Consider the following 27,271-nt stretch of genomic DNA (forward strand, 5'->3'; position numbering starts at 1 on the left):
AATGTCTCTATAACTATTACAAACACCCTAAACTAAGAAGTGAAAATGGTAAACGTCAGTATTTTAGCATTGTGATTGTCAGCATATAAGCATGCTGACGTTTGCGTTTAGCTAAAAGAAACCTGTGCCTAAGTAGAGCCTCACAGAGCTGCTACCATGGCCGGAGTCTTTTGTTTTACCAAAGATGACATGTCAGTGTTTATATTTTTATTAATTTTTTTCAACACAGCCAAGCATATGAGATCTACGCAACAACCAAGTGCCATTTGTCACCCCTCAGAAGTTGTTTACAGTATTTTTGAGTCATGTAAGGCCCTACAGAGAAACACTTAAGTATATTTATTGACATTAAAATATTACAACATGGCTGAAATATAGAGAAACTCCTCCAGCACTCTTATAGAGGGCGACTGAAATGTAAAAGTACTTGAAATTCTTGGATAAATTGCTAGTGAAATGCAAAACATTGTCATTTAAAGCATTAATAAATAATAACACAACTAACAAAAACAAAGGCTGGCATGCAAAGAAGCTGCTAACTTACTTAAAGTCGACTAATTCAAGCTGTGGTTACATGTTATTGTACAATCAGGCATTTCATGAGGCTACTCCTGATGTGTATTTGGCAAAAACACAAGACTGTACAGGATGAGAATAAAAGTACAAATTCTTTTTATACAATAAAAATATCAGCAAAAGTCAGTAAGTGGGGTGGATAGATAGATCTGTGCACCATCATTTGTCCTCACAGCATAGAGGAAGAGTAGATATAATCAGTTCATAAGAATGAAAATGTCCATTTGTGTCATTTCCTCTTTTTATTTATGTCACGCTCCTCCTCCTGTACAGAAAATGCTTCATAGTGTAACAGTGTTTGGAGAGCTGGCAGCGTCAGAGCAACGCCTCCAGCGAACTGTCTCCAGTAACGTCAGTCAGCTTATCAAGCCGGTCGATAGCAGCCTCGTAGATTTCAGCCAACCAGCAGTCACAGCGTCTCTTTCGTCTCAACGTGCCGTCCTTCGGGTCGGCTGACGAGCTGTCAGATCTCCGTCAGCGTGATCTTGTAGGCGTCTGCGTAGCTCTCGATGTTGAGGATGAAGGTGTCTTCGTTGGAGTAATGCTCGATGATGTTATCGTCCATGTTTACCAGAATCCTGACCCAAAAAAACCACAAAAGACGCTGTAAATTTTACACAAGTATGTTCTAAAGCTCCAAAAACGCCACGTCAGTCTCCTAAAAACATGTTTGAGAACAAGCCAAGCAGTAGAAGAAGTACTTAGATCCTTAACTTAAGTAAAAGTACCAATACAGCAACGTAAAAAAGCTTCCTCACTCACCCTTTTTTACTCTTCTTGTACACTTTGGCTATCCTCTCCGTCGGCACGCCATATTTCTCTGATATCTGCAGACGACAAATGAAAGCAGTTTTGTAAACAGGCGCCCTGCTGCAAACAATTCGTGCTCTTCACATCGCTTTCAAGAGAAAGACGTCACTCACCGCGTCCATCAGGCCTCTGAGTGTGGGAGACTTGAGCATCAGAGCGTCAAAGACCTCGTCCATCTCCTTTCTTACATACAACAGCACTGCAGAGTGAGAAAGGAGAGTAAAGTTTTACTGTGTGTGTTTCACCTGTGGAGCGAACTGTGCTGTATGTTGTGAATATTAGACTCTGCTGTCAGGTATTTTCATGGATGTTTGTCACATTCACTACGATGAGGGTAATGTTTATTGTCATTATTGATTCATCTTTTGATGTTTTTTCTATCTATCAGTTGATAAATCAATGAACCTATATATGGCCATATTGTCAACATTTTACAATTTGCAGTAGTGCTATTAAATTACATCTACAGAAAATCATCATCATCATCAAATATTTTGAAAACTCTTTATTTGTTTGTCATTTATTGAGCTAAAATGCTAAACTTTCACTGTTTCAGCATCTCAAATGTGAGGATTTGCAGCTTTTATCTTGAATTTATTTCATTATAAACAGAATATTTTGGATTTTTAACTTTTGTTGGGACAAAACAAGCAATTTAAAGACATCATCTTGGGCTCTGGACAATTGAGATGAATGTTTTTCAATATTTTCTGACATTTTCTAGACAAAATGATTCACAGATTAATCAGAAATACTTTAATTCCATGACAAATAGGCAAACTGAGGAGGAGTTTGTGGCACGATCAGCGACTAATTGGACCTTATAGTGAAACCTTTCTGTCAACTACTGTTTCCAAGATCAAGAATGAAGTTTCAATCTCAATTTTTATGCTAACATGACACGAAAAGTCCTTAAAGTGCTCAGAAAAACTATCTTTCAGTCTACACTTCCATGACGACTGTAAAAAACTCCATCTGCTGAAGGACTGTGTGACTCAACTTGAAGCTCTAAACAGCTCCAAAATGAATCTTGTGGTGAGACTGTTTTGTCAATAATCAACTGATTAGTTGATAAAGGAAATAATGATTACAGTGATATGAAATAGGCAAAAGCATCTGAGAAGCTGTAAGCAGATCAAATCAGATATTTCTCTGATTCCAGCTCTGCCTGGACTGGATGATCATGTCTTTGAAGCTCACTGAAAGAGATAAAAGAGAAAGAGAGAGGAGGATGAAGAAGCTGCCATCTTATACCTCTCTTGTGTGTCTCTTCTTTGATCTGTTTTTGAGGTGAAGGACACAGATCTTCATCTGACGGCCTGAACATCCTCTTTACCAGCACACTCCTAGAAAAACAAACAAACAAAAATGTGCCATACACATAACGTGTATTGTTTGCATTTGTGGTGACGTGCACTTCCTCTGTATGTGTTTTGTTATCGGTGCACGCTTTCATTTGCATCCCTTATATTTGTGTGACCTGATGTAAATGAAAAAGCTCATTTCCTGTTGATGCACGCTCACCCTTCTCTCTCGATCTCCTCTGTGTTGAAGGTAAACACCTGCGAATGAATCGAACGAGACACAGATGAAAAAAAAAAAAAAGTAGAATATTTAACATAAAAAGAGAAAAGCAAGAGTAAGCACGACTGAGTGGTGTCAGAAAAAACCAGAAAAACTTGAAGCTGCGGCATCAGTTTCACCTTTCAGCAGATGAACTCAGCTGATATGAAACTCTTATTTTATTTCACCTCTAGCAACAAGTGAGGAGGAAGCGCATACCTGTCCGGCCCTCTGCAGGTTGCCGAAGTGAACGTCGGGGATGAAAAGGACAGGCTGCGCTTCCAAGTCGGTCATGGTCTTGAAATGGGTGGTGTCGGACTTCTTGGGAACGGTTATGACACCTACGCCTCCATCCTTCCCTAGAAGATGAGGCAGATGAGAGAAAACTGATCATTAATGATTCATTTTCTTGCCATCCAACGTGTGATTTGCTCACACAGCCTGGAGCTATAATTTTCCCAGATTTTGATGCTAAAATTGTAGCTCAAACCTTTTGACTTCTTGCGAAACAGTTTTCTCTCCTCGTCTCTTATCTTCCTCTCCGCTCCCTGAGAAAGACAGACAAAAAAAAGAAAAAAAAAGAAATTGGACACATCATCAGTTGGTGGAGCCTCCTATGAACATATTGATCATCTGACAAAACTGTTGTCTCCGTTTCCAGAAAATTTAACACCTGAAAGTTCTTCATGAATAAAAATGTCCTGCACACTGCGTACAGTATATGATGTGTTTGTGTTCAGGTGTGTCTGGAGGCTCACTGTGCAGGTGAGACCACTAGAGGGAGGACTGATGTCATGATTTAACTCCTTTACTCCACCTCCACGCCTAATTACTTTGCAGTCAGTATTAAAAGTATAAATCTGAGTATTTCTACAGTTACATTTACGGTAAAAGTCCCAACAGCTTAAAACATCTTAGAAACATTAGGTCAGGTGACGAAACGCAAACTTCATGAATTCACATTTTTGTCGTATGGATTGAGACTTTCCTGTGTCTATTTGTAAACTGTTAAATCTGAAAGAGGGAAGTCAATATTCAGATCTGTGATTTGAAGTAGAGCTGTTTTACTGACAGTTTAATTTGAATTTGATTTGATTAAGCTTCATATCGTACCAGTTTTGACGTATTCTTCCCAGAAAATAAATCACCATGAATGCATATTTTCTGTCTACTGTCATTCACTCCGTTCATTCTGTTTTATAGAGGATGAAGGATTCAAATCTGAGCCTCTTTAATAATAAGATGGCACTAAGACCGGGCAATATATCGATATATTGATATCATGATATGAGACCAGATGATTTTGGATATCGTGATATCATGATATGGCATAAATGTTGTTTTCCTGGTTTTAAGGCTGCATTTAAGTAAAGTGATGTTCTATTACTTGCCTTAACACACTTTGTCATTATATCCACATTACTGATGATTATTTATCAAAAATCTCATTGTGTAAATATACCAATAGTCATCCCTACAATATTATCGCAATATCAGTATTGAGGTGTTTGGTCAAAAATATCATGATATTTGATTTCGTCAATATCATCCAGCCCTTGATGGCACATTTAAAACTGCTTTCAAATACAGTTTTAAAGCAGAACAATAAACTAAATTAATTGATTATTCTATCAACAGAAAGTATCAACAGAAACAATTTTGACAACTGATTGATTATCTCATTTTATGTCTGTTAAAGAATTGTTCATTCTACTTAACTTATTAATTTGTTATTAAGATTTTTTGCAAACGACATATGAATCCAAATATAATGAGTGTACTTACCAACTAAACCAACTTAACTTATTTGTTTCTCTGTAAAACATCCTAAAAACTGTGAAATACCTGCAAATTCTCAGAAAGTTTTCAGGGAATTAGTATAAAATTAAGGGACCCATATAATAAAGCATTACGGTGATGTCATATAACTGACTAGCTTTGCATAACTAAAGTAATTGGGAGGCTACAACATGTTTAATACATTGTTTTTGTTTACATGCTAACTGCAGTTTTTCATTAGAGCACATGAGGGAGTTTAAACTGACCAATATTTCTCTTTCAGGGTGACACAGTACAGTAGGATCCACTTAAAAATATAGTTTCATGATGACAACAAACCCCGAGAATGGTATACTTGTATACAAACAGTATAATATACGGATACTACAAAGTAACCAACAGTCAAAATGTATTAAATTCACTTATATATAATAATCAAGGGCATGTCACCTTGTCACAGAAAACCTTGATCTGTGAGTACGCTCTGTGCAGCGGCTTGTTGCTGCGGTTGTTGTAGCTGTAGGTGTCGATCTGGATCATCAGAGGAAGACCCTTCACCCCCTTCTGAGAGGAGAAGTCTGTGCTCAGACAGTTGACCGTGATGAAGATCTGCCGGTGACACAAAGGAGGGAGAGGATGGAGAGAGAAGTTTACACGTGCACATGTTTTTTTTCTTCAGCTTGCCTGCATGAATTAAATATGTTTTGCTTAGAGGAAAAAAAAAACCTTCATAACAACTCAAATATACTGACAAGTGCAACTAGAAGCTGGTCCTTGAGCAATGTGGCCCTTGGAAACTAAATATTTTTATTTATTTGTGTTTGAAAAATGATTTTTTAAAACATGAGTGGGTACTTTAATCTCTTTTAGAGACACGTGCTGCTTTCAAATTCAGGGCTGCATCCTTTAACATTGATCAGACCAAATACTCATTAAATACTTTTTACAGATGACATAGTCCAAATTAAAACAGTCTGAAGGAGGACTGTGGAGTATCCAGAGTTTTTTTAATGATTTGAGCAGCACAAAAAATGTCACCTCCTTTGCATCTGGCTAGCAGCAGAAGTTTCAGATATCTCAAAATCCTTGGAGATAAAAACCAAAACTCCATCTGACTTCGAGGCTACTTCACACTACAGATCCGTGAGAAACATTTTTTTATTTATGTGAACTGGCCCTTTAATGAACCGGCAACCACTGCTAACTTTTGCTACTTAAATGCAAGGTTTCTAGTAACATAACAGGGTTGTATTTCGCATTCCTTGTTCTTCTCTGCACACGTCATCATCCACCTTTTGTATTAGATTATTAATGCGCTCTACGATACAAGCCAAGAGGGTTGGTCATTAACTTAAACCATAACAACTCTTGATCTTGTGCTTCTATATTCTGCGCTCTGATATAGTTGTTTGAACCACATATTGCGCACTTTACTGAGAAGAAAAAACTATTCAATTTACAGGTATAGTTCAGATATTTTGGACTTTTTCCTACAACCTTGAAGCATAAAAATGTTCGTCTTTGGCATAAAAAAAATCCCCCCAAACAAACTTGAACTATCTCTTTCAAGTTTCCTGTTTATTTTGCTTGCTATTTTGATTTTGCAGAACTTAAAGAGGATACTTTTAGAACTAAAACAGGCACAGCATGTCCAATAAACTACCTGGATATTACACCTGCTCCTGCGCTGCAACAGGTATATTATATTCAGGCTCAATAGTCTTCACAGATTACGAGAAAGAGAGAGAAAGACGTAGAGAGGAAGAGTCAATATTGGCCCAGAGAAGTGTGCTTGGATTTCCTCCAACAACTTCTTTGTCTCCGGGTTGCTATTACAATGAAACACACACACATACAGAATGACTCACACTCACACACACACACACACGCAGTCAGTTGCATTCACACAGAAATGAGGGCAAAACAAACAACAGTGGGTGGGGATGGGGATTGGTGTGTGTTGGCCCTTGGGGGGACTCTGGAGTTCAAACAGTGACTGGTCTGCATTTAAGGAGCGGCCACAAAGGAGTGGGCTTCACACACACAAAGAGGACAAACAAGAGGAAAAGTACACAACACTGCCCATTGGTTTTATGACGGAAAGTCAAAAACATTACAACATGAAGCACAGCAACTGCTTTTGGCTTTTAATTCTTCTCATAACAAAAATATGGATGATTTTATGTTTAAAGTGAGCTCTGGAGTGTCTGGAGTGCTTTCATCACAGTTAAAAGCTGGTTAATTTGTCAAACAAGTGCGTTTGTTTGCTGACAACTGAATCAGCAAAAAAAAAAACCTGTCCCACTGCTTTTTTAACATCTACAACACGCCTCCAGCCAGAGTAAACATAACAGACAGTTTCTGGGAAAATTACAGTGACATTTATTTCCTACGAAAAAAGGCTGTAATGTTTGTTTTTGTGTTTTTTTTTTGGTTTGTTTTCTTTACCTTTGCCTCTTCATTCACGTCCCAGGTGAAGGAGATGGCGTTGTAAGCGATTTCTTCGATGTTGCCGATTGTGTTGAAGCTCTCTTTGTAATCAGCTGCGAACACAAACAGAGAGATGGTTTATTTCTGCGATCACAATAACCTCTCAGATTTAAGTTTTGCTACAAACGCACACTCAAAAGGCGTCCCCAGAATGAGTATTTTGAGTCAAGGCATCAATAATTTCCTGCAATCTGCTTTTTTTTGTTTATATCTGCTGTTTAAAAAAAAATCAGACCTCCCCTCTAAAAAAACCCCTTAATATACAGAACAGATTGGTCAATAAATTACAAAAGCAGGTAGCTGTTGTTTGTTAAGATAAGCAATCAAATGACACGCTTCAAATTTATAAGATAAACCTTATCTGCTTGGGCAAACATAATCTTTGGATTCAAAGGCAGCGGGAGGAAACACAGGAGGCTATTCGGCTCTCAGGACCTTATTAAAAGCCTTTCAGAGGAGCACATCGGCCGGCTATTGTTAACCTGTGTGACTGCAAACAGGAGGGGCTCTGAAAACACAGGGTCAAGTACACTGGTATGCTGTGGAAAAAGCTTCTAAGTGCCTTGTGTTTTTATTTAGTCCTTCATTTACTTTTCTTCATTTTCAGAAAAAAAACATGATGACTGTTTGGTTTATGAAAACTTTTCACTCCTGGGATAAACTGAAAAATGCATGATGCTCAAGCAGAAAGCAGGACTGATTATTAAGATTATGGAGATTTCTTTCCTCCAGCTAGACTCTCTGAAGATGTCAAAAGTTTAGGCAAAAACAGCTGAAGGGAACGTAAAATTACAGCTGATTTAGATCAGTGGTCTCCAAATCAAAACCCGAGAGTTTGCAGGTTTTTAAGCCAATTTAAAGAACAAGGCTGGTAGCGTTTTATATTTTTCTGGTGACATTTTATATTTTCCAACACTGACTTGGTCCGAAAACTTAAAAAGATAACTAAAAAAAGATGAAATTATACATGTGTGCCCTTATTTTAAAGATTTAGATGCTCGGACGGGCTGCGGACATGGTAGGAAAATGGGAAAGTATTGTTAGTTTTGGTTTTTTCATGACATTTTTTTGGACAATATTGACAAGAAAAACATAAAATAACACCAGTTTTATCATCTAACTGATGACGACTACAGGTGAAACTATTCATGAAATCACATGCTGTAGTTTCCTACTGAAATAAAATCTGTATAAGTCAGTCTGGAGAAGCAGCTCAGCCAACACCAGTTCTGCTGTTCTCGTCTCAGAGCATCGCCCCTCTCCTTCCGTGACCTTCGACCTCCTTCGTCATCCTAACCGCCGTCACAGCGACACTTCCTGGATTCTCAGCAGGTGCACAAAGCAGCAGGGCAGGAAGAAACATGCCTCTCTGCTAGTATCCCCCATTAAATAACCCCCATTCAAATGATCCATTCAGCGATGTGGCCCAGGGGCATGATGCCCCCCCACCCCTCCCCCCGACACACACAGACCCTCCTCCACTGCTATTCAAATCAGCGCTCTGAGCAGCTTCAGGTTACAGGCTGCATCCAGCTACAGGCCGATCCGACCCAGGAGCTGAGAGGAGGCCAGTCTGTCATTTGACCCTCGGAGTATCCCCCACTTTAATCTACAGTCTTACTGTACATACGCATAAAGTAGAGCTGAAAGGTCGATTAATTGTTTAGTCGAAGCATTTAAGTCACTTTAAAAATTCTGTTTTATGGCCTCAAATGTAAATTAGGGCTGCAACTAACGATTATTTTCTTTGACATGTTATGGACCAAACTAATTTATGGCCCCTCCATCGACTCTTCTAAGTCCAGGCTCTTAACTTTGATTCACTAGCGTTTGAATCCTCCTGATTTTTGTGCCTATGAGCTGTGTGTCTTGTTGTTCATGTCAGTGTTTCTCGTATTTGTGATTTTAGCTACCTGCTCTGGTCTGTACAGCACTTTGGTCAATGTGGGTTGTTTTTAAATGTGCTTTATAAATAAATTTGACTTGACTTGACTATCATTCAACAGATTAATCAATAATACAAATCTTCATACATTGCAGCTCTAATATAAATCATAAATACATAAAACAAGTAGAACTAACTAGTAGAACTATGAGGATGAAATAAGTGATTTTTGTTATACTTTATATATGATATGTATACAGTATATAGTAGTTTTTAGCATCCATCCTGGACAGTGTTTGTAGGATTGTGTGTGTATATACTGTATGTATGTTTTGATATGTATCAGTAAGATGGAAAAATATTTCAGCCCTGCGGGTTGAGCTATACAGTAGATGCATCTGTATGTATCTGTGGTTCATACACACAAACACATTCATTACAGATGCAAATGCCAAAGGGAATCGTGCTAAAAAAGATAGCACACTTCCTCTTAACAGGATTAACTGGCAGCTACATGGAACAAGCTGTCCAACAAAACACTTATAACCTTCAAATCACGTCAGTATCGAGGTGCTATTTGACAGCAAAACAACAGAAATTATTTGATTTTCTAGCAAAGTAGTTCCCAACATTTTTTGCTGGATTTTTTTGGGAATAGTTCAACATTTTGATAAAATCAATACCTCTCTGATATCTGTCCATTCAATATGAAGCTACAGCTAAGAGATGGTTAGCTTAGCTTGGTTTAGCTTAGCAGTAACATGTTATTAGTTTAATTCATACAAAAACCGAAGTTTAATAACGCAATCTGTGGCTTTATGGGGGATTATATGCTGGACTACTTCTTGTTAATGTGTTAATTAGTGAGTTTTAGAGGTGCTGGTAGGCAACTTTGTTATTATCTTTGGACAGAGCCAGGCTAGCTGGTTTCCTGGCTGCAGCTACAGGGAGCGCGTCTATGTTCCCTCAGATCAGTACCTCTGCCAATGAGGTAATGTTTTCTGTCTGATTGTCTGTTTGTTTGTTTGTTTGTTTGTCTGACCCTAACCCCTAACCCTAACATCCGCCCTTCAGGGGATCCCAACAGTGTGTTATGTAAGAGATAGCTCTAATGCTGAGGGAGCATCTGCTGACCCCCAGCTACGTATTTAGCGTACGGTATCAGTCTTCTCATCTGACTCTCGGCAAGAACGCTAATAAGCATATTTCTCAAAATATCAACTTATTTCTTTAAAACAAAACAATGTCTACAAGTGACCCTTAATTGTAAGTTGTGAGTCGTTCGATCAAAGAGATTTTCAGTGTACAGCATTTGAAAATAAATAAAGGAAAGATCAGAGAAAAGTTCTGAAAATAAACGTAATTCCGTGTTGCTCAATTTTAATGAGTTTAGTAACAACGTCACAGCAAGTATTAAGGTGTGTGTGAGAGTTGCAGGCTAGTCATGGTTTGTTTTGATGAATTTAAATATAAGAATTAAGATGAAGATCTAAATTGGGCAAGAATGACTTTCAACAGACCAATAAGACCAACCGAGGTAACAGTGTGTCTGGCATTCCTTTCCCTGTCCCAACAGGCTGTGTACAGGTGTGCTGCTATGTGTGTGTGTGTGTGTGTGTGTGTATCCCATCATCCACCCTGAGTCTCCCACATACCTCTGACTCTTTGCCTGGTTAGCAGGCCCGAGCTTGTCAAACACAAACCGCCTACAAACTTCTCACACACTCACATTCAACAAGGCGTAGAAAAAGCTCCATTCAAATTCAAATTCATCCACCAAAAAAAAAAAAAAAGAAAAACGAAAAAAAAACAACAACAACGGCACACAAAAGGTCAAAAGTTTTGAGAAACAATATGAGGCAGCGTGAGAAATGCAGCGAGAGAGAAAGTTTGCCGGATTGACGCCAATTTTTTTTTCCCATATCAGTGTTTTGCTCAATCTCTCAGGTAATGTTGCAGAGATTTAGAGGGTTTAAGTGGTGTGTCCCAGCAACACCTAGATATTAAGAGATTCAGGTGTGTGTATTACAGCCTCCTCTCTGAAGGTGGATGGCGGTGGGCAGCTGAACAGCCTCAGGCAGGCAGTTGGGTGGGGGCTTGTTTGCTCTCAGTTTGGTCATGCCTTGTTTGTTAGCTAAGTGCATTCCAGCATCTGCAGCAATACCATAAATCTACTGTTGCCTTTAAGTTCACGTGTTGTGATTCATTCATTAAGAATTTCACCTGTAAACATGGACGTTTTTGAAAAGAAGGAGGAGGGCAGCTACAGTCTTACCGATGTCTAGGACTCTCTGTTTGGCCGTGTGCTGCCGAGAGTGCCAGTACTTCCAGTATTTAAGCTGCTCGTCTCGGTTCTTATCTTCACTGAACACCACCATGATAACGCTCTGAGAAGGGGAACAAGACAGGACAAAAGTAAAGCTGAGTCTCGACCAAATGATGGTCAAGTTTCAGATCAAGGCTGTGTAATTATTAAGCTAGTTCCTGGGTTTAGGACCGAGTATTTTAGCATCAAATCCGCACCAGATTCTTGTTTCCTGCATCATTCTTTCAGTTCCAGTTTATTACAACTCTGGTCTTATTTCTGTACTTTTTGGCATCATTCCTATCAGTGATAAAAACACTGAATTTACCAAGTTAATTGCTGGCATCTGGTAAAATTATTACCCAAACAAACCAACTTCGTCCTACCGTTCTCGGCGTAGTTGAGTTTTCCTGTTCTATTACAGATTATCACCAACATTTCAGGTGTGCTAACATTAACATTTAATTCAGTTTTACCTCCAAATAAAGTGATTTAGATAATCTGGCTAATACTAATGATTTGTGTTGATTGTGTGACAGCTCATTTCTTGTGCTGTCGTATGTTGTTGTAGCGATGTCACCATGTTCCCAGATCTAAGCAATTACGTTAGTGAATAAAACTTTTATTCAGTTGAAAGAAATGTGCCAAAACTTTAAAAATAAGATCCAAATTATAATACTTGGCCACTTTACGGTCTTAATTAAGATAAAGAGACGGCAGCCTTTTACTTTAATCTGCATTAACAGCCAATTAATCAAGTCAAAAAACAAGCTGTAAGCACATATTGACATATTATCACCTCACAAAGCTGAAATGACAAATGTGTTGGCAAACATTTGCTTATTTACACATCCAGCAGATATTAGCAGCACATCAGCTTTGTCGTCTGCCATAATGAACAGTATGTTTATCAGAGCTTTTTTTTGCTGAAAACAGCTGCCTGCTGCATGAAACAATGTTAATGAGAGCAAACCAAAAAGTTGTTGGCTGCAAAAACCAAAAAAAAGAGCTAAATGACGCTAAAAGGCTTCATAGATCTGAGAGGACCTGCAGGACACATTACACATAATCATTTAATCCATTGTTAATATAATGATATTGATTATTGCAGCTTTGGAAAACATGCAGTCTTAAGGTTTAATTATAGGTAGATTTAAATTACATACATCAAAACCATATCTTGGTATTTTCTGTGTGTAATATATAGAGCTGAAACAATTAATCAATTAGTTGATTGTCAGACAATTGATCAGCAACTATTCTGCTAATTGAATAATCATTTCAGTCATTTTTCTGGCAAAAATGCCCAAATGTCACAGTCAATGCTCTCGTCTGTCATCTATGACAATAAACATGTTTGTTTTTGGACTTTTGGTCAATAAAACCTTTGAATATGTTTACTGGGTTTTGGAAAATTGTGACGGCATTTTTCACTATTTTCTGACATTTTATAGAGATATTACATAATATACATGTGAGATTGATCTTTTACTCATGAAAATAATCAGCAGATTAGCTGATAATGAAAATAATCATTAGTTACAGCCCTACATATATATATAAACTACAGCTAAATCAAAAACAGCTGAACTAAAATGAATAAAAAGTCATGAAGAGGCTGAACGGATCCGCTCACCCGGACTTTGCTGATGGGGTGACGGAGGCGTTTGTTGGCGCTGAGCTCATTGAGCGTCACGGCATAGAACTGGCCCTTGTTCAGGTAGGTCATCGGGCCCTCACCTTGCTTCTGACGCAGCGAGCGAGTGGCGTCCAGCGTGTACTGGAAGCTGTCACTGTCCACACACACACACAAACACACACGTAGAGAATATGTGATTAGATATAACAAGGTAGGATGGAGGTACAACAACACAGTGTAATTTCTTTTACTTTTTCATTCCTTTCTGGATCATTTCGGATCAGTGTTTTGACTTCAAAACGGCGCTAATTTGAATATTAACAGTTTAACATATAGGGATGATTGTGCCGTAATAACAAGTAAGCTAAGTAATTGTATTGTGAGTGAGATGGCAGTTACTTACACTCCCTCCTGGTGAAATAAGAAGTCATCTGTAGCCAGAGAGGAAGGTGTGTGGTACTTCTATTGAGAATGCAAAAATAAACACAGAGAAAGAGGAAATTATTTAGGCACATTGACAAGTATATTTAGAGTGAGAGGAACTGGTTAAACAATGCTGTAAGTGAGAAAAAAAAAAGGCTAAAACAATGACAACATGGAGATCTCAGACTAGCGGGAAACAAACTCAATAACCACTTGTAGATTCCTGTTAGGGTGAGGAACCTTTGGACTCTTAGTGAATCATATTTAAACATCTCTCTGTCTTCACGTCCCATTAAACAAAAAAACTCCACCCAGCATATACTGTTACAGGTCATCCGCCTGTGACATTCAGTGCATTTCCAGCAGTCATAACGTGTTAATATAAAGATGTTTTCTCTCCAGGTGTTCCTTACATCTGCATTCTTTTCTTTTACGACTTGTGCCTTCCTACATTTCCCAGAGTGTCTTTCAACGACGCCCACATTGTACCAGATCGTTCATTCAACTGTGGCTTCTACGTGTCGATGTAGAAGACGATAGCGACAAAACGATAACAGCAAGAGAGTTTTTTTTTTCCAGGTGAAAAAAGAGTGAAAGCTGAGCCCTTTTCTCTAAGTAAAACATATCTTGTGACTGCATTGCATTCTGGTCTATTGAGGATTTTGCAAAGTTGTTATTGTTGCATCTCTTTATAACTGCTGAACATTTTTTTCAAAATGAGTCTTAACAGAAACATTTGATCTTTGAGAGGACTCACACCAAAATGGACTTAAACTAAAATATTTATTGTAATCTTATGGATGTTTCAACATTTATCTGCAGGAATGAAAGAGAATTTTAAAAAACTGGGCCCAGAGGTTCAAAGAAAACCAGCTATTGTAAGTTATAGTGTGTTTTAGGGCAACATTTTGGGCTTGTGACCACTTAAAATGAGACCACTTGTGTTAGATTTTATGTCTGAGTCAAAAAAGACCCTTCTTGAATTGCTTCAGCTGCATATTTTTTTGGAAAAAGGGGAAATTAATTATTAGAGAAATGTCAGGAAACAGTTTTAGAGTTTATTTTTTCCTCATAACACTTCACAGACTCTGGCGTCTCTCCTCACCCCGTCTCTCTCCTCTTCATACGGGCTGTCAGGCGGACTCTGCTGGTCTTCTTTCACGTAGGAGCTGTGACTGACGGTGGTTACCTCATACGGACTCTGCTCGTAGATCACCCTCGCTGACTCCTCCCCCTCCACCCTGTAGTGAAGCCCGCTTCCCGCCATGAAGACGGGCGCGTACACCTCGGCCTTCACCACGGCCACAGCTGGCGAGCCTCCGTCCCCCGAACCCGCCCCCGCCGTGCTGCTGAACTGCTCCCGTTTGGTGTCTGGGTGCTCCGTGTTGAGTGACAGGTTGACGGGGACGGACTTGAGGACCTGAACACGGTTGTCCACTGTCTCCACCTCGCTTTGGCTGCTGGGGTTGCTAGGCAACGTGGACCTGAAGAAACACATTGATTTAACAGGATCTGAGATGCATTTCTGCTCTTTTGAATTTTCTTTTTGCTCTTACTGTATTGCTTTACTGTATTTTATTGTATTTTTAATGTATTTTATAATCATTTATTACTGAGAAAAGAGATGTGAACTTCTAAGTAGTGAAATACTTCAAAGAACTACGTCTGGAAGTAAAATATATGCTGTTACTGGCCAAGGACTGACAGCTATCAAAGCTTTCTCTCCCACCTCTACATCAAAATGATCATGGATCAAAATATCCACAGATCAACAGACAGCTGTAAAAAGCAACACTAGAATCAGTGGAATATTATTTTTTGGCGATTTGAGAATTGCAGAACCAAGACTTGGATTGGTTCTGCAATGCAGGTTTTTTTTTTTTTTTTTAACTTTCTAATTGTTTCCACCCAGTTTTAACAACGAAACCTGAGAGATTGTCCTCAGTCTCTAGTTGAGTGAAGAGTTTAGAGACTGACTTGCGTTTCTAACGCTGAACTGATCCCAACAAGTATTGTTTACTTAGTTTTATCTTGATATATTGTAGCTAACTCCTCTGTGGCATGGAGCCGCATTGTTGTCAAAAAAAACAAACTATTAAAACACATAAACAAGCTCCACAAGACATTTTCCTTCATTTCAATGAGCACAGGCACTTTATGTTATTTTGACTCAGTCCCACATAAACCGTCCTGCTGCCATAAATACTGTAAATATTTATAAATCCGCAGTTGAAAATAGTCCCCAACAAATGCTCTGTTTCCTCCTGTTTGCATAATGTTTGCTAAAAACTACATTGCCCAGCTGTCTTAAGGAAATTATTACTACTACTGTAACTACTACTACAAATACTGGTCATGTGACTTTAAAAGTCTTCAGCAGGAACAAACAGCCTTGGGGCCGAGTGCCACAGACAGGACAGGGAAGTCAGAACTAACACATTTTCTGTTTTGTTTTGTTTTTTTTAATATTTGTTGTTGATGAGAAAAATAAAGAATAACACCAGCGTTGCTTTTGTGTAAAGATCCTCTCAATATCTTATCATATACTATCAGTGTATCAATCAGCTAAAGGAGGTGAGAAAATGTTGGCTACAGGTAATATGACTTAACTTTTTTGTAGATGAAGTTTTATCACATAACATCAGAGAAACATTAAACCATGAAATCGTTTGTGCTTTCTCTTTTTCTGAAGCGATCGGGAGCTTTTTATTGGCTCCATTCCAGCTTCTTTCATTCATTATCAGCGCTTCAAGTGAAACAACACTCACTCATCTGTGATATTTACCCGCATGCATACTTGTAGTGCTTGTCTCATATCACTATTATCTTAGGTACACAGTTCTTTATCGTGTTATGGAAATTGCATTTAGAAAAATCTGAAAGCTTTTCATTTTAAACCGTTTTTAACGTGTAAACCTTTTAACCGCACCTTTTAACATGTCAAATACTAAAGTTACTGAGGATTTAACTGCTGAGAAGTGTCTGCCAGCGACTACATGTTTAGCATTTTTTTCTCGGTCTTTCTGTCTGTACATGTGCATCCTTGACTGAGACACTGAAAGACCCAAATTCACTGACCTTTTCTCCTGCTCCTCTGTAATCTCAACAACTTTGGGAACTGGCAGAAGCCGCTTTTCTTTAGGCACCTGGAACGAAATAAGGAGCACATGTTAACACTTGAGCAATTTTCTCTTTATTCCCGAAGAGGTTCTCGTGAAAAAACAGCGATCACCTTTTTATGTTCAGCCTCTGCGCCATATATTTTTAGCTGTGGTGCAGTTAAATATGTGGTTAAATAGGATAATAATCACTGTGTTGTGCAATCATTTGTTCAATTTACACTGACAATTATAATCCTGTAAGCAGATTAAGTTAGACTTCTACTATTTTCCTTTGGAGCTCTGAACCTCAGTGCTTCTCTTTTACATTTGCCTCTAAAAACAGAAAACTGCTCAGCCGAGTAATTATAGTTGTAAAGACCTATTTGATCTAGTCCTGGAGGATTTCTGTTGAACACGCAGTTTATGTCTGAGGTAATTCTGGGCTCTCAGCCCCAAAACAGACACCTTGAAACTGCACCTTTTCTGCCAGATACAGCGCTTTTAAAGTCAATTGTATCTGAGAACATGTTTTACTAGCAATTTATTTGAAGTGAAATCCTTCTTAAGTCACTAAAAACCATCTTGCATCACAAAATAAGTGCTGTACGTCTCTGCACCTTGTAGTAGTCGTAGAGCAGTCCCAGGGCGTTGGCGCTGTCCTCGTCCCCGTTGATGCTCATCATGGCCTTGGTGGCGGCTGTCAGCGGGTTCTCCAGGTACGACCTCCACGCCTCATCCTCGCTGGTGTACGCCCGCCGCACTGCGGGGAAGGAGCTGTCGTTGGGGACCACCACCACCAGACGTTTACTGACAGATACACAGGAACAAACAGCAAAAACATTTGAATTCACAAGTGAACACTGATTAGATTAATCCTGGTTTCACATTCACAATTTAGGGCTGCAACTAATTTATTATCAATTAATTGTTTAGTTTATGAACTGTTGGAAAATAGAGGAAACTATAATAATTTCCCACAGCTAAAGGAGATGAATTCAAAAGTCTTGTTCTGTCTGACCAACAGTCCAAATATGACGTTTAAAAGAAGCAAATCTTCACTTTTAAACACTTTTAAACACTTTTTGCTTGAAACTTTGTGGTCTAAGATATTGTGATTGTAATGTTTCATTGTTTTCTGATGATCAATTAATTGAGAAAATAATCAACAGATTTATGAATAATAAAAATAATCAATAGTTGCAGCCCTACTTTCCTCCATTTCTTACTATTACAAACAAAAGCAGGAATATTGAAGTCAAAACTTTAAGATCTGACCATTTGTCATTATTTTGGACATTTTCTATATTAAATAACTGATAAAAAATAATGAATAAATATACTGAAAGATTACTGCTGTAGCATTTTGTGTTTGTGTGTACGTGCATGGGTTTGTCTCTCCACTCCGTAGGGCCACTTAAGATCACAGACCAGTTAAACACACAGTGTTGTCAAAACATCTCTTTGGACTCAGCCAATCACAAGAAAAGGCTCTGAATGTGTCAACTTGCACTTAGAAAACGTTTTACGGTGAGCAGCATCAGCGATCACCCCTTCACGACAGCAAAACCGCCGCACAGACTTCTTACAGTGCAAGACGTCAGCAATGATGTCGTAGATTCAAGTTCATTGTCTTCTTTTCTTTACTTGTGTGGAGAGCTTGAATCACACCATTTAATCAGCGTCAACAGGAAATATTCATGGAGGTTATTTCCTTTTACTAACTGTGGCTGTTCAAATAACAGATTTATGACATGAAATAACCAACTTTGTACTAGTGTGGTTTCTTTAATTGACATTAATTATTGTGTGTCAGATCTACCTGCCAGGAAAAACAAACCTATTCGCCGCGCCCCTTATCGGTGATGTCATACTGATGCAAAGAAGTCATAGAAAAGCAGGAAAGAAGCAGAAACACGCAGCATACAAGACGAAGCTGCTTTAACATGACTGGCTTACGTCATCAATACCCACATCACACATTTAAATCCACACTTTTTCTATTTTTTTGCAGGATGCCGTCTATAGCTGCTAATCAAACTTAAATCTTTTATTGATCTTCTATCTGCTCCTAACTTTTTGGGAAACTTCTCCATGGCATCTGCACCATGAGCTGATATTCAGAGAGGAAAAACACAGCAGGTGATGTTGATGAACTCCACTCTGGTTGGATTTGACTAAATATTACCACGGTGAGTCATAATAGTGGTAGTGGGTACCCGCTGCTTCCTCTGCAGCTCTGATGCACAAAACTCCAGAGCTGCAGAGTAGAAAATCCACCACATTTATACGCTTAGAGTTAGTGGCTTCATATTTAAATACACGCAACTGTTTTCATGCCACAATTACTACTTCTACTACTACTAATAATAATATAATAATAACTTCATATATTATATACTATCTCATCAAAAATTAGATCACAGCACATCAGAATCTAGATCATTATTTATGAGAGAATACATATTACCTAATAATAATAATAATATTATTATTAAATAAAAAGTTAAAGGTGTGATTTTCTCAAACTAAAACCCATCACATACAAATTTAAATGATTTCAATCAGCAAAGCCATTCTATTTTTTGATATTTAATAAGATATTGTACACAAAAAATGTAAGTTATAATAGGATTATTTTCAAGAGCACGACCTTTCTTAGACAATTAAATTGGTAAAAAAAGCTTTCCTCTCTGTTTCATAAGCAGCTATGACTTAAGTCCAAAGGTTGTAATGTCTTCTGTAATATGAATAAAGAAGTTTTCTAGTGTTACAAAACAACACAAGAGGCCCAAACTGTCCCCATTCACAAGCGGATCCATCGCTCACTGCGGGCCTTACATATGAAAAAAATACAATGCAATGCAAAAGCAAGACCTAAAACTATTTTATCATTCAGAGAAATGAAAGTAAAGAAAATCCAGGTGTTGCACTTTGCAGCCTTTCCCCCCCATCAGTCAAAAAAATGGCGAATTCAGCTCTAACGAAATCCACGGCGCCAATAAGTTTGTCAACTTTTTTTTCCCCTCCAGGCCTAAAAGTCTCATATCTGTCTGAAATTATCCAAAAGTAACACAACCATAACATGAACCACTTCCCACCCACCCCCTAAACAATTCCGATTTTATAGCAGCTTTTCCTTTAATTACAGCCTCTAAAGAAAACACTTGCAAAAAGTTTTTCCCCCCTTCATTCAAGTAGAAATCATCATCAAAGATCCTCTCCGCTGGCTCGACCACTTACTTGTCTGTCTCCTGTGACATATTTTGCTTCCTCTACGGTTCTTCCTTGTGAAACTGGACTTTCAAGTCGGAGCAGGTAATAGAGTGAGCGAGTTGCCAGAAGTTGGTCTACAGGTAAGTCGACTTTTTCTCGCCCCGCTTCTTTTTCTCCCCTGCCCGTCTCTCTTGTCTCTCCTCCTCTCCACCTGGCACAGGTAAAGCCGCTTGTGCCCCCCCACCCCCCCAACCCCCACGACAGCCAATCACAATGCCCGCCTGCTGATCAATTTGTAGAGGTTATTACAAATATTAACGCATCCTGCTGCCATGTATTGTAATATTTGTCTTGGCTTGCTTAATGGCAGCGGGTCAACTTTTAGCTGGAAATTCTTTCACTGTGAAAGAGTTGAAGGTGAGGGCGAGCCTGCCGCTGATTGGCTGCTTCGACGCGGAGCTGGGCGCTGATTGGCTGTCCGGTGAGAGAGGCAGGTAATGACCCTCCTCACCTGCAAGCAAACCAAAAGACAGCGTTAAAGACTCAACAGTGACATAGAAAACAGGGAAACTCAAGGCAAGGCTTTCAGAAAAATTGACTAATGAGGTTTTAGATTGTATTTTTTTTAAAAATGAATTAAAAAAAAGAAAAACAATGAAGGAGAGAAGTTAAATGGAGGAATGAGAGGATGAGATGCATGACTGCACAGCCTCATACAGGGCCTCAGACTGACCATGCACTCCCACATCCTTTGATTTAACCTTTCTCCCTCTGATTTTAATAATGACTTGTCTGTGTGTGTGTGTGTGTGTGTGTGTGTGTGTGTGTGTGTGTGTGTGTGTGTGTGTGTGTGTGTTGCAGGTGATCGCAGAGCAGACAGAAGGCAGGGAGGAGCCCTGTCATTAGCTGACACAATGCCATTGTCCCCTTAATGAAGCCATTGTAAGAGGAGATCCCAGTGTTTGGGATTACCCCACTGGAGCAAACAATGATGAGTGTGTAGGAGTGTGTGTGTGTATGTGAGTGTGTGTCTCCTAAAATGCTGTGGCACCGCTGAGGTAATTTATGACCACTGACCCTAATTACTCCTTTTTTTTCTGTTTCTGTTTTATTCCTTGTTATTGTTGTAGATAGAAACAAGTAAGTATGAATCCCAATGGGAGGTTCTAGTGTAGAGCTGCAACTAATGATTATTTGATGTTATATGGCCTGTATAACATCGGAAAACAGTATAAATAAATAAATAAAATAAAAAGTTGCAATTTCCTGGAGCCCAAAGTGATGTCATTACATCTTGTTTTGTCTAACCAGCAATTTAAAACCTAAAATATTAATTTACTACAATGTTAAAAGCAGCAAATTTTCACATTTGAGAACCTTAAACAAGAGATTGTTTGAATTTTTTACTTTGATTGTCAAAATAGTTGCAGATTAATTAACTGTCGATTGACTCATTGATTAATTGGCTAATTGTTGCAGCTCTAGCCATGACACATAAATCATAAAACAGATTAAATAAGGACACTGTAACTTGTAGCTAAGATATAAAAGGATAACAAAAAAACATTTAAAAAACTAAAATCTGAATTAGACACAGAAGTAAAATTAGAGGCTACGATACTATAAATATGTACAGTAATAGTGCCTGAATACATGATTAGAGCAAGTCTATCAGATAATGTATAATGTCTTGTGTTGGAGTGAGAGGTTATTTCCTCTGAATGACACAGATGAGTAAATGGATGTGGATTTGAATAATGTTCAAATGTGCTTGTTTATTCATAAAGAAACAATTCATTCAATCATTCAGTTCAGTTTAGCAACTGATCAGAAACAATGGAGTTTAAATACTAGATAAAAAAAAAAAAAAACATTTCCAGTGGTGGAAAGTAAATAAGTACATTTACTCAACTTACTGTACTTGAGTTTATCCTTTTAACGCTACATATCAGAATCACTACTTTCTACTTTTTTTAACTCCACTAGATTTATTTGACAGCTGTAGTCAGGAGTTGGAGGTTCTTGTCATGTTACAGATGTCTGTGAGCAGTTTCACCAGAGGGAGAATAGTTTTATTTAAATTATTGTACAGTCCAGTCAAGTCAGTTTTATTTGTAGAGCCAATACAACATCCTCCATCCTTAGACCCTCGATTCAGATGAGGAAAAACTTCCCCAAAAGAACCTTTTAATGGGGAAATAATGGAAGAAATCTCAGGAAGAGCAACAAAGGAAGGATCTCTCCTCCAGGACGGACAGACGTGAAAACAATAAGAACTCTGTGATCTAATAAATATTTCAGCAGTAAGCGAGACAGTGTGCAGGAGTTCTTCTCATGGTTTTCAAGTTGCACCTTCCTTTGATGCACCTGTCACATATTCAGGTGTGCAGAGATTTTTTTTTTTTCAAAACATTTTTGAGGATGGACAGATGTGCAATAGATGTTGTGTGAACAGAATAGACCAAGGATCTATAGATTAGAGAAAAGTCCTAAAAATTAATCCAAATTTATGTAGCAGAACATTAATTAACCATCTATATTTAGCTGATAATTTGTACTTTTACTGAAGTAGGAGAGACATTGTAGTATTGGGATTTATGTAAAATGTCTTAGTACGTCTTCCATCACTGAGAAAATATAACCCCCCCCTCAGTTTTTCATCTGGATGCATTTTCGAAAACTGGTCTGATGTCTGATGTTTGCATGACAAAATGTGGGAATTTGCTTATGAATGCCTTGGGGCACTCTTGTATGGAAATCCAAAAATTACGTTTCAGATTCAGTTTAACCGTCAGTAGTGTTGCCTGTGTGTGTTTGTGTGTGTGTGTGTGTGTGTGTTTGTGTGCCCTTCGGATGATCACTACTGTCCTCCCTGGTCTAATTTGTTTTACAGATCACCTGGGCTGAGCTCTATCTATCTGTCTCTGTCTCTGTCTCTGTGTGTGACTGCTAGATAAATACAGGTGGGGTCCTTCTCCCAGCACACAGACACAAACAAAAGAGAAAGAGGAGACAAAAAAAAACCTAATTTAGTTGTAGAAGATAACAAAAAAGATGAATAAGTGATGAATTCCAAGCATATTTTCATTTCTTTTCAACTTTATTGCAGCTTTTTCACCCCCCAAAAACTCATGAACTCTACTAAGAAAACAGTGGAAAACCAAAAAAGTGGTTGACTTGGTGAAAATAATAGTTACATATAAGTGTTTCTCTTATCTGTACCTTTCCCTACATGACTTCTCCCTGCAGGAATGTCTGCCATGTGGCGGTATGACAGCTGAAATAGTGCGAAGGCTACCGTACATGCTGCCACAAGCAGGCATGGGCAAGACTGGAAAGTTAAGGGCCAATAGCCACAGAATACCTTCCTCTGTTTGTGTGTGTGTGTGTGTGTGTGTGTGTGTGTGTGTATGTGTGTGTGTGTGTGCCAGTGTGTGACAGAGGTGAAAGGTGTATCCTACATACCAGGAGTTTTTTCGCAGGGAGAAGCAGCTTGTCTGGACTTGGCCAGGATTAGATGTCTGCGTCTACCTGTTTGGCAGCTTAAAGACCACGAGTGAGCGCAAGAAAACACGCAGCCGAGGAAGAGACAGAGAGGTGAGAGAGGAGGTGTTGTCCTTCAGATGGACACAGATGTGAGGAGAACAGGAGGTTGGGATGGAGGAAGACAAGGAGGAGGAGGAGGAGGAAGTAATGACACTTGGGGATAGATTAGTGGTAATTGGGTAGATTTTCAGGTGCATGAAAATGAAAATCTTTTAAAAAAGATAAACAACAGGTTATAGTCTGTTTATATATCATTAGATTGGTGTCAAATCCAAGGAAAAGACAGCATTAAGTGTCTTAGTTTAGTATAGTTTGGTGCAAAGACTCGACAATTCTGTAATCTGCTCACCGTTCTTCCAAAATATATTCACTTGTTTGCTGTTTTGAGCAAAGAAAGTGGTGATTTTAGAAATTTAGAAGAAAGGCAGCCAAAGTATCCAAACACTAGGAAGATAAAAATGTGTATAATTATGAAAAAAATGACTAAAAGTACCAAATATATCACTCAAATAAACAAGACTATGATTTAAATAGTAGGTTAATATCAGTGATGGAAATTAAATCAAACAGAAGAAGAAACAAAGGGAGATTAAAACAATAACATTAAACAAAAGGAACTTATCAATTAGATGCAGATTTATCTTCTTTCAGTCTACTGATTGATTAATTATTTAATCTCTATTATAGCACCCGTGTGTATGTGTTTATATACACCTTTGACACCCACTCTTTTATATAATAGTTTCTCTGTTTAAATGCACATTAAGGGGCACGATTATGAAGGGAAGGTAAGTGTTAAATATTTGTATTACTATTAGTACTAGTAATATAGTTGTATGTATATTTCTAATTCCAAGAGACTTTTGGCTGTAATTACTTGTAGTTTCTGTTGTGAAACTAGTCTTAACTTTAGTATAAGAATTGATATAAATGTCAGTGTGAGCATTAACTCTAATGTTTGTTTTGAGAGAAAGTTCATTCTTGAACTTGAAAACAGTAGTTTGAAAACTTACTCAATGTCCACTCCAGAGCTTTCAATCACATTTTGCAGTGTTCCTCAACAGGTGGAGTTTGCTCAGTCAGTTGTCATGGAGATAGCTCAGTTGTCATCACATGTCGAACTGTAAGTAAGAAACTTTGGTCTCATGATGGAGTAACTACTACTTAGAAGTTACTTAAGTTAGTAACTTACAGTCACTCAACTTACTGTAAAAACTATAGTATTGGAAGCTCATTTGTTTTAGTATTTGTGTATTACTCCCTAAAAATTGTATATAAACCTTTTGAACACTGTGTTTTCAGGTGGCTTTGAGCTTATACTTGCTGCAAAATTTTAACTACATGTACTAAAAGTATCTTAATTCCTATAATGTACAAACCATAACTTACAACCAAAACAATGCTCAAAACTAACTGTAACCAAACTTCAGTCACAGCAACTTCATTGTTATTACAAACTGTCAGATTTGTCATAACCATCCCATGAAAAATTATGTGTTTTATAGTTGTGTCACACAGACTAACATGAGTATATTTTATTTTTGCAGTCTAGTGAGCTGATTTAAACCTCAAATCACCACATAACCAGTTTAAAAATATCTGCTCTCCAGGCGCTACAGCAGCTAAATGGTTAAAAACCTCCATTACGTGTGTTAAAACTGACATTTGATCCAACGTTGTTGACTCCGCTCGCTAACAGTCACAGTTGGCCCAAATATCAGAGAGCTGCTGCTGTTAGCGGGCTGTCACCACCTTCACAATCAGCCTCTGTCTGAGTGGCTCAGGTCTGCTCGACCCCAGACCTCACCTCTCCTTCAGTTGCACTCTGTGTGTGCAAGTGTGTGTCTAGGTAAGAAATTAACTTTTTCCCCCCCCTGGAGGCATCGTTTACACTCTTGATGTGGTTTCTAGGGGCATCTCAGGGTCAGGTTTTCATTAAACAATGATGCATTATAGCAAATAAACACTCAGGCTTTACCATTAGGCTTTTTTTTCCTCAGAGAAGAGGTCTACTGCAGAGATCTGTATAACGTTTTCTTTTTCTTTTCTAAAAGACACTGTAAAAATGTTAAATGCTCCAACAAACCCTGCTTGAGTTCGCTATATACGTCAATCAAGTCACATGACACGAGGCCTCTGAAGGCAGCAGTGAAAGTTACCAGCATGTGGATGTGTTGTGACTGTGTCACGGTTTGTGTACAGCCCGACTGGTCTGGCAACATTGTGGCACGTCACGGTGGTGCAGCAGCAACAGCAGCAACAGCAATAACAGCAGGCAAGACCTGTTGGTTCGGGAAAAAAAAGGGAAAGCGGGAGGGGAGGGGGGGGGGGCAGGGAGAGGAAGTGACTGATGGGGAAGATGAAATCCAACTTCCTCTTCTCTCAACAGCCTCCACAGAAACGAGGTCACGCTTGCCCCTGTCTGTCGCTCCGTTCAGTCGCTCAGACAGGTTTCAGGGGCCTTTCTCTACCCTTTAGAAATCTTTCTTGACCCTGGCTTGGAAACTAGCTGACCCCAGATACTATGTGGTCAAACGTTGAGGAATACAAACCAGAAACTGCAGTGTGACAGCTACAAGATCATTTACAACAAAAGGATCCTTCAGAAACAGCTCAGCTGTAGCCGAAAGTAAACCTGAAAGGGCCCAAAACGAGAATAAAATCTCAGTCCGTCTGCGGCAAACCCCTGCTTATTCATACACACAATGAACAGCCAGATAATATTCTCCTCTACTATTGAATAGCTGACACCTGGAAGATTTGCTTTCACACAAGGCCCTAAGGCTGGACAACCCCACCCCAAACTTAAGCTAGCAAGTCCCTGCACAACAACCTCCAGGGTGGGGGAACTTGAGCAATGTGTGGCTTTTGTCATAAGGTCGTTCCCCCCCTCCTCTTTTCTTTACTTTTTGCCCCCTTCTGAAAGCATAATCACATCCTTCTCTCTTGAGAGATATTTCCCCCCTTTTCACAAAAGACCGAAGGGATTGTCTCTCTTTTTTTATGATGAGAGAAAAAAAAAGCAGGAAGGTGAGGAGGACACAGTGACTGGCTGGGGACTTTTCTCACAACGATAAGATTTCTTTAAAAAAAAAAAAAAAAAAAAAAAGTCATGACACGTTTGCTGTCAGGAGGATTTCCAGCAGTGGGTGAGTGAATAAAAATAGACACACATATACTGCTCTCTCACAACTAGTCAAATAAAAATTATGATTTCATTTTGTCCTTCACAGACTGATTGATATTTTAGTGTCATTGGGAGAGCTTGTGAGTGTGTGTTTCCATCATGAGATAACTGGAGTTGCGGGTCATTTACATATTAGCTGAATTTAGTCAAATGCCGAGTGGAGGTGAACAGCTCTACTGTTCCCTCCCGACGAGAAAACCACAGTTACAGATCAGATAAAAAGATAAATGGGATCTAATACTGTCCCATGACCCACATTAGGGTGTGAACAGACCTCGCTGCTGTAGTATTTATATAGCTGAGATTAAAAATAAATGTAAATGAATGCTAAAAATGTGAGAACAGGCAAGTCTTTAGTTTGAGTTTTCAGCTTCTTTTTTTTTTTTTTTAATTACAAGCATTATTAGTATAAGGATTATATCAGTATCAGTGTTGCAGATCTGAAGCAGTGAACATAATTTGGATGCTGGTGGCACAGTAGCACTCACAGCATGATTTCACCCTGATGTGTGACTGATTTTCTCCCTCACAATGCTGTACAGCAGTCCTCCATACTTGCCCCCTAGTGTTACTGGGAGGGAACAGCTGTTTCATCGTTTATTTCTCAAAATTAATGTAGGATGAAAGAGTTTTGGTCCTGTGCAAAGACATAATACCAATAGATTGGAGGTGTTTAGCTGAAAAAACAAAACAAGTTAACACAGAATGAGGTGCAAAAAGCTCAACAAATAGCAAATAATCTGAAAAACAGTAT

The 27,271-nt window shown here is 38.6% G+C and overlaps 1 protein-coding gene across 1 annotated transcript; it reads right to left on the reverse strand.

The window, feature by feature from the left end:
• Nucleotides 1-192: 192 nt before the first annotated feature.
• On the reverse strand, nt 193-20,005 carry grhl2b (grainyhead-like transcription factor 2b). The gene is made up of 16 exons (XM_067612784.1): nt 19,812-20,005; nt 17,189-17,378; nt 16,549-16,616; nt 14,576-14,954; nt 13,451-13,509; nt 13,045-13,201; nt 11,379-11,490; nt 7,177-7,271; nt 5,179-5,337; nt 3,440-3,497; nt 3,169-3,308; nt 2,911-2,948; nt 2,641-2,732; nt 1,500-1,585; nt 1,339-1,403; nt 193-1,154 (listed from the first exon to the last, which is right to left on the reverse strand). Exons 1-16 carry the CDS (start codon nt 19,829-19,831, stop codon nt 1,040-1,042), a joined length of 1,833 nt encoding a protein of 610 aa, XP_067468885.1. The 5' UTR covers nt 19,832-20,005; the 3' UTR covers nt 193-1,039.
• Between the last annotated feature and the right edge of the window lie 7,266 nt (nt 20,006-27,271).

Source organism: Thunnus thynnus, chromosome 15 (genome assembly GCF_963924715.1).
Source record: "Thunnus thynnus chromosome 15, fThuThy2.1, whole genome shotgun sequence".
Classification (NCBI taxonomy): Eukaryota; Metazoa; Chordata; class Actinopteri; order Scombriformes; family Scombridae; genus Thunnus; species Thunnus thynnus.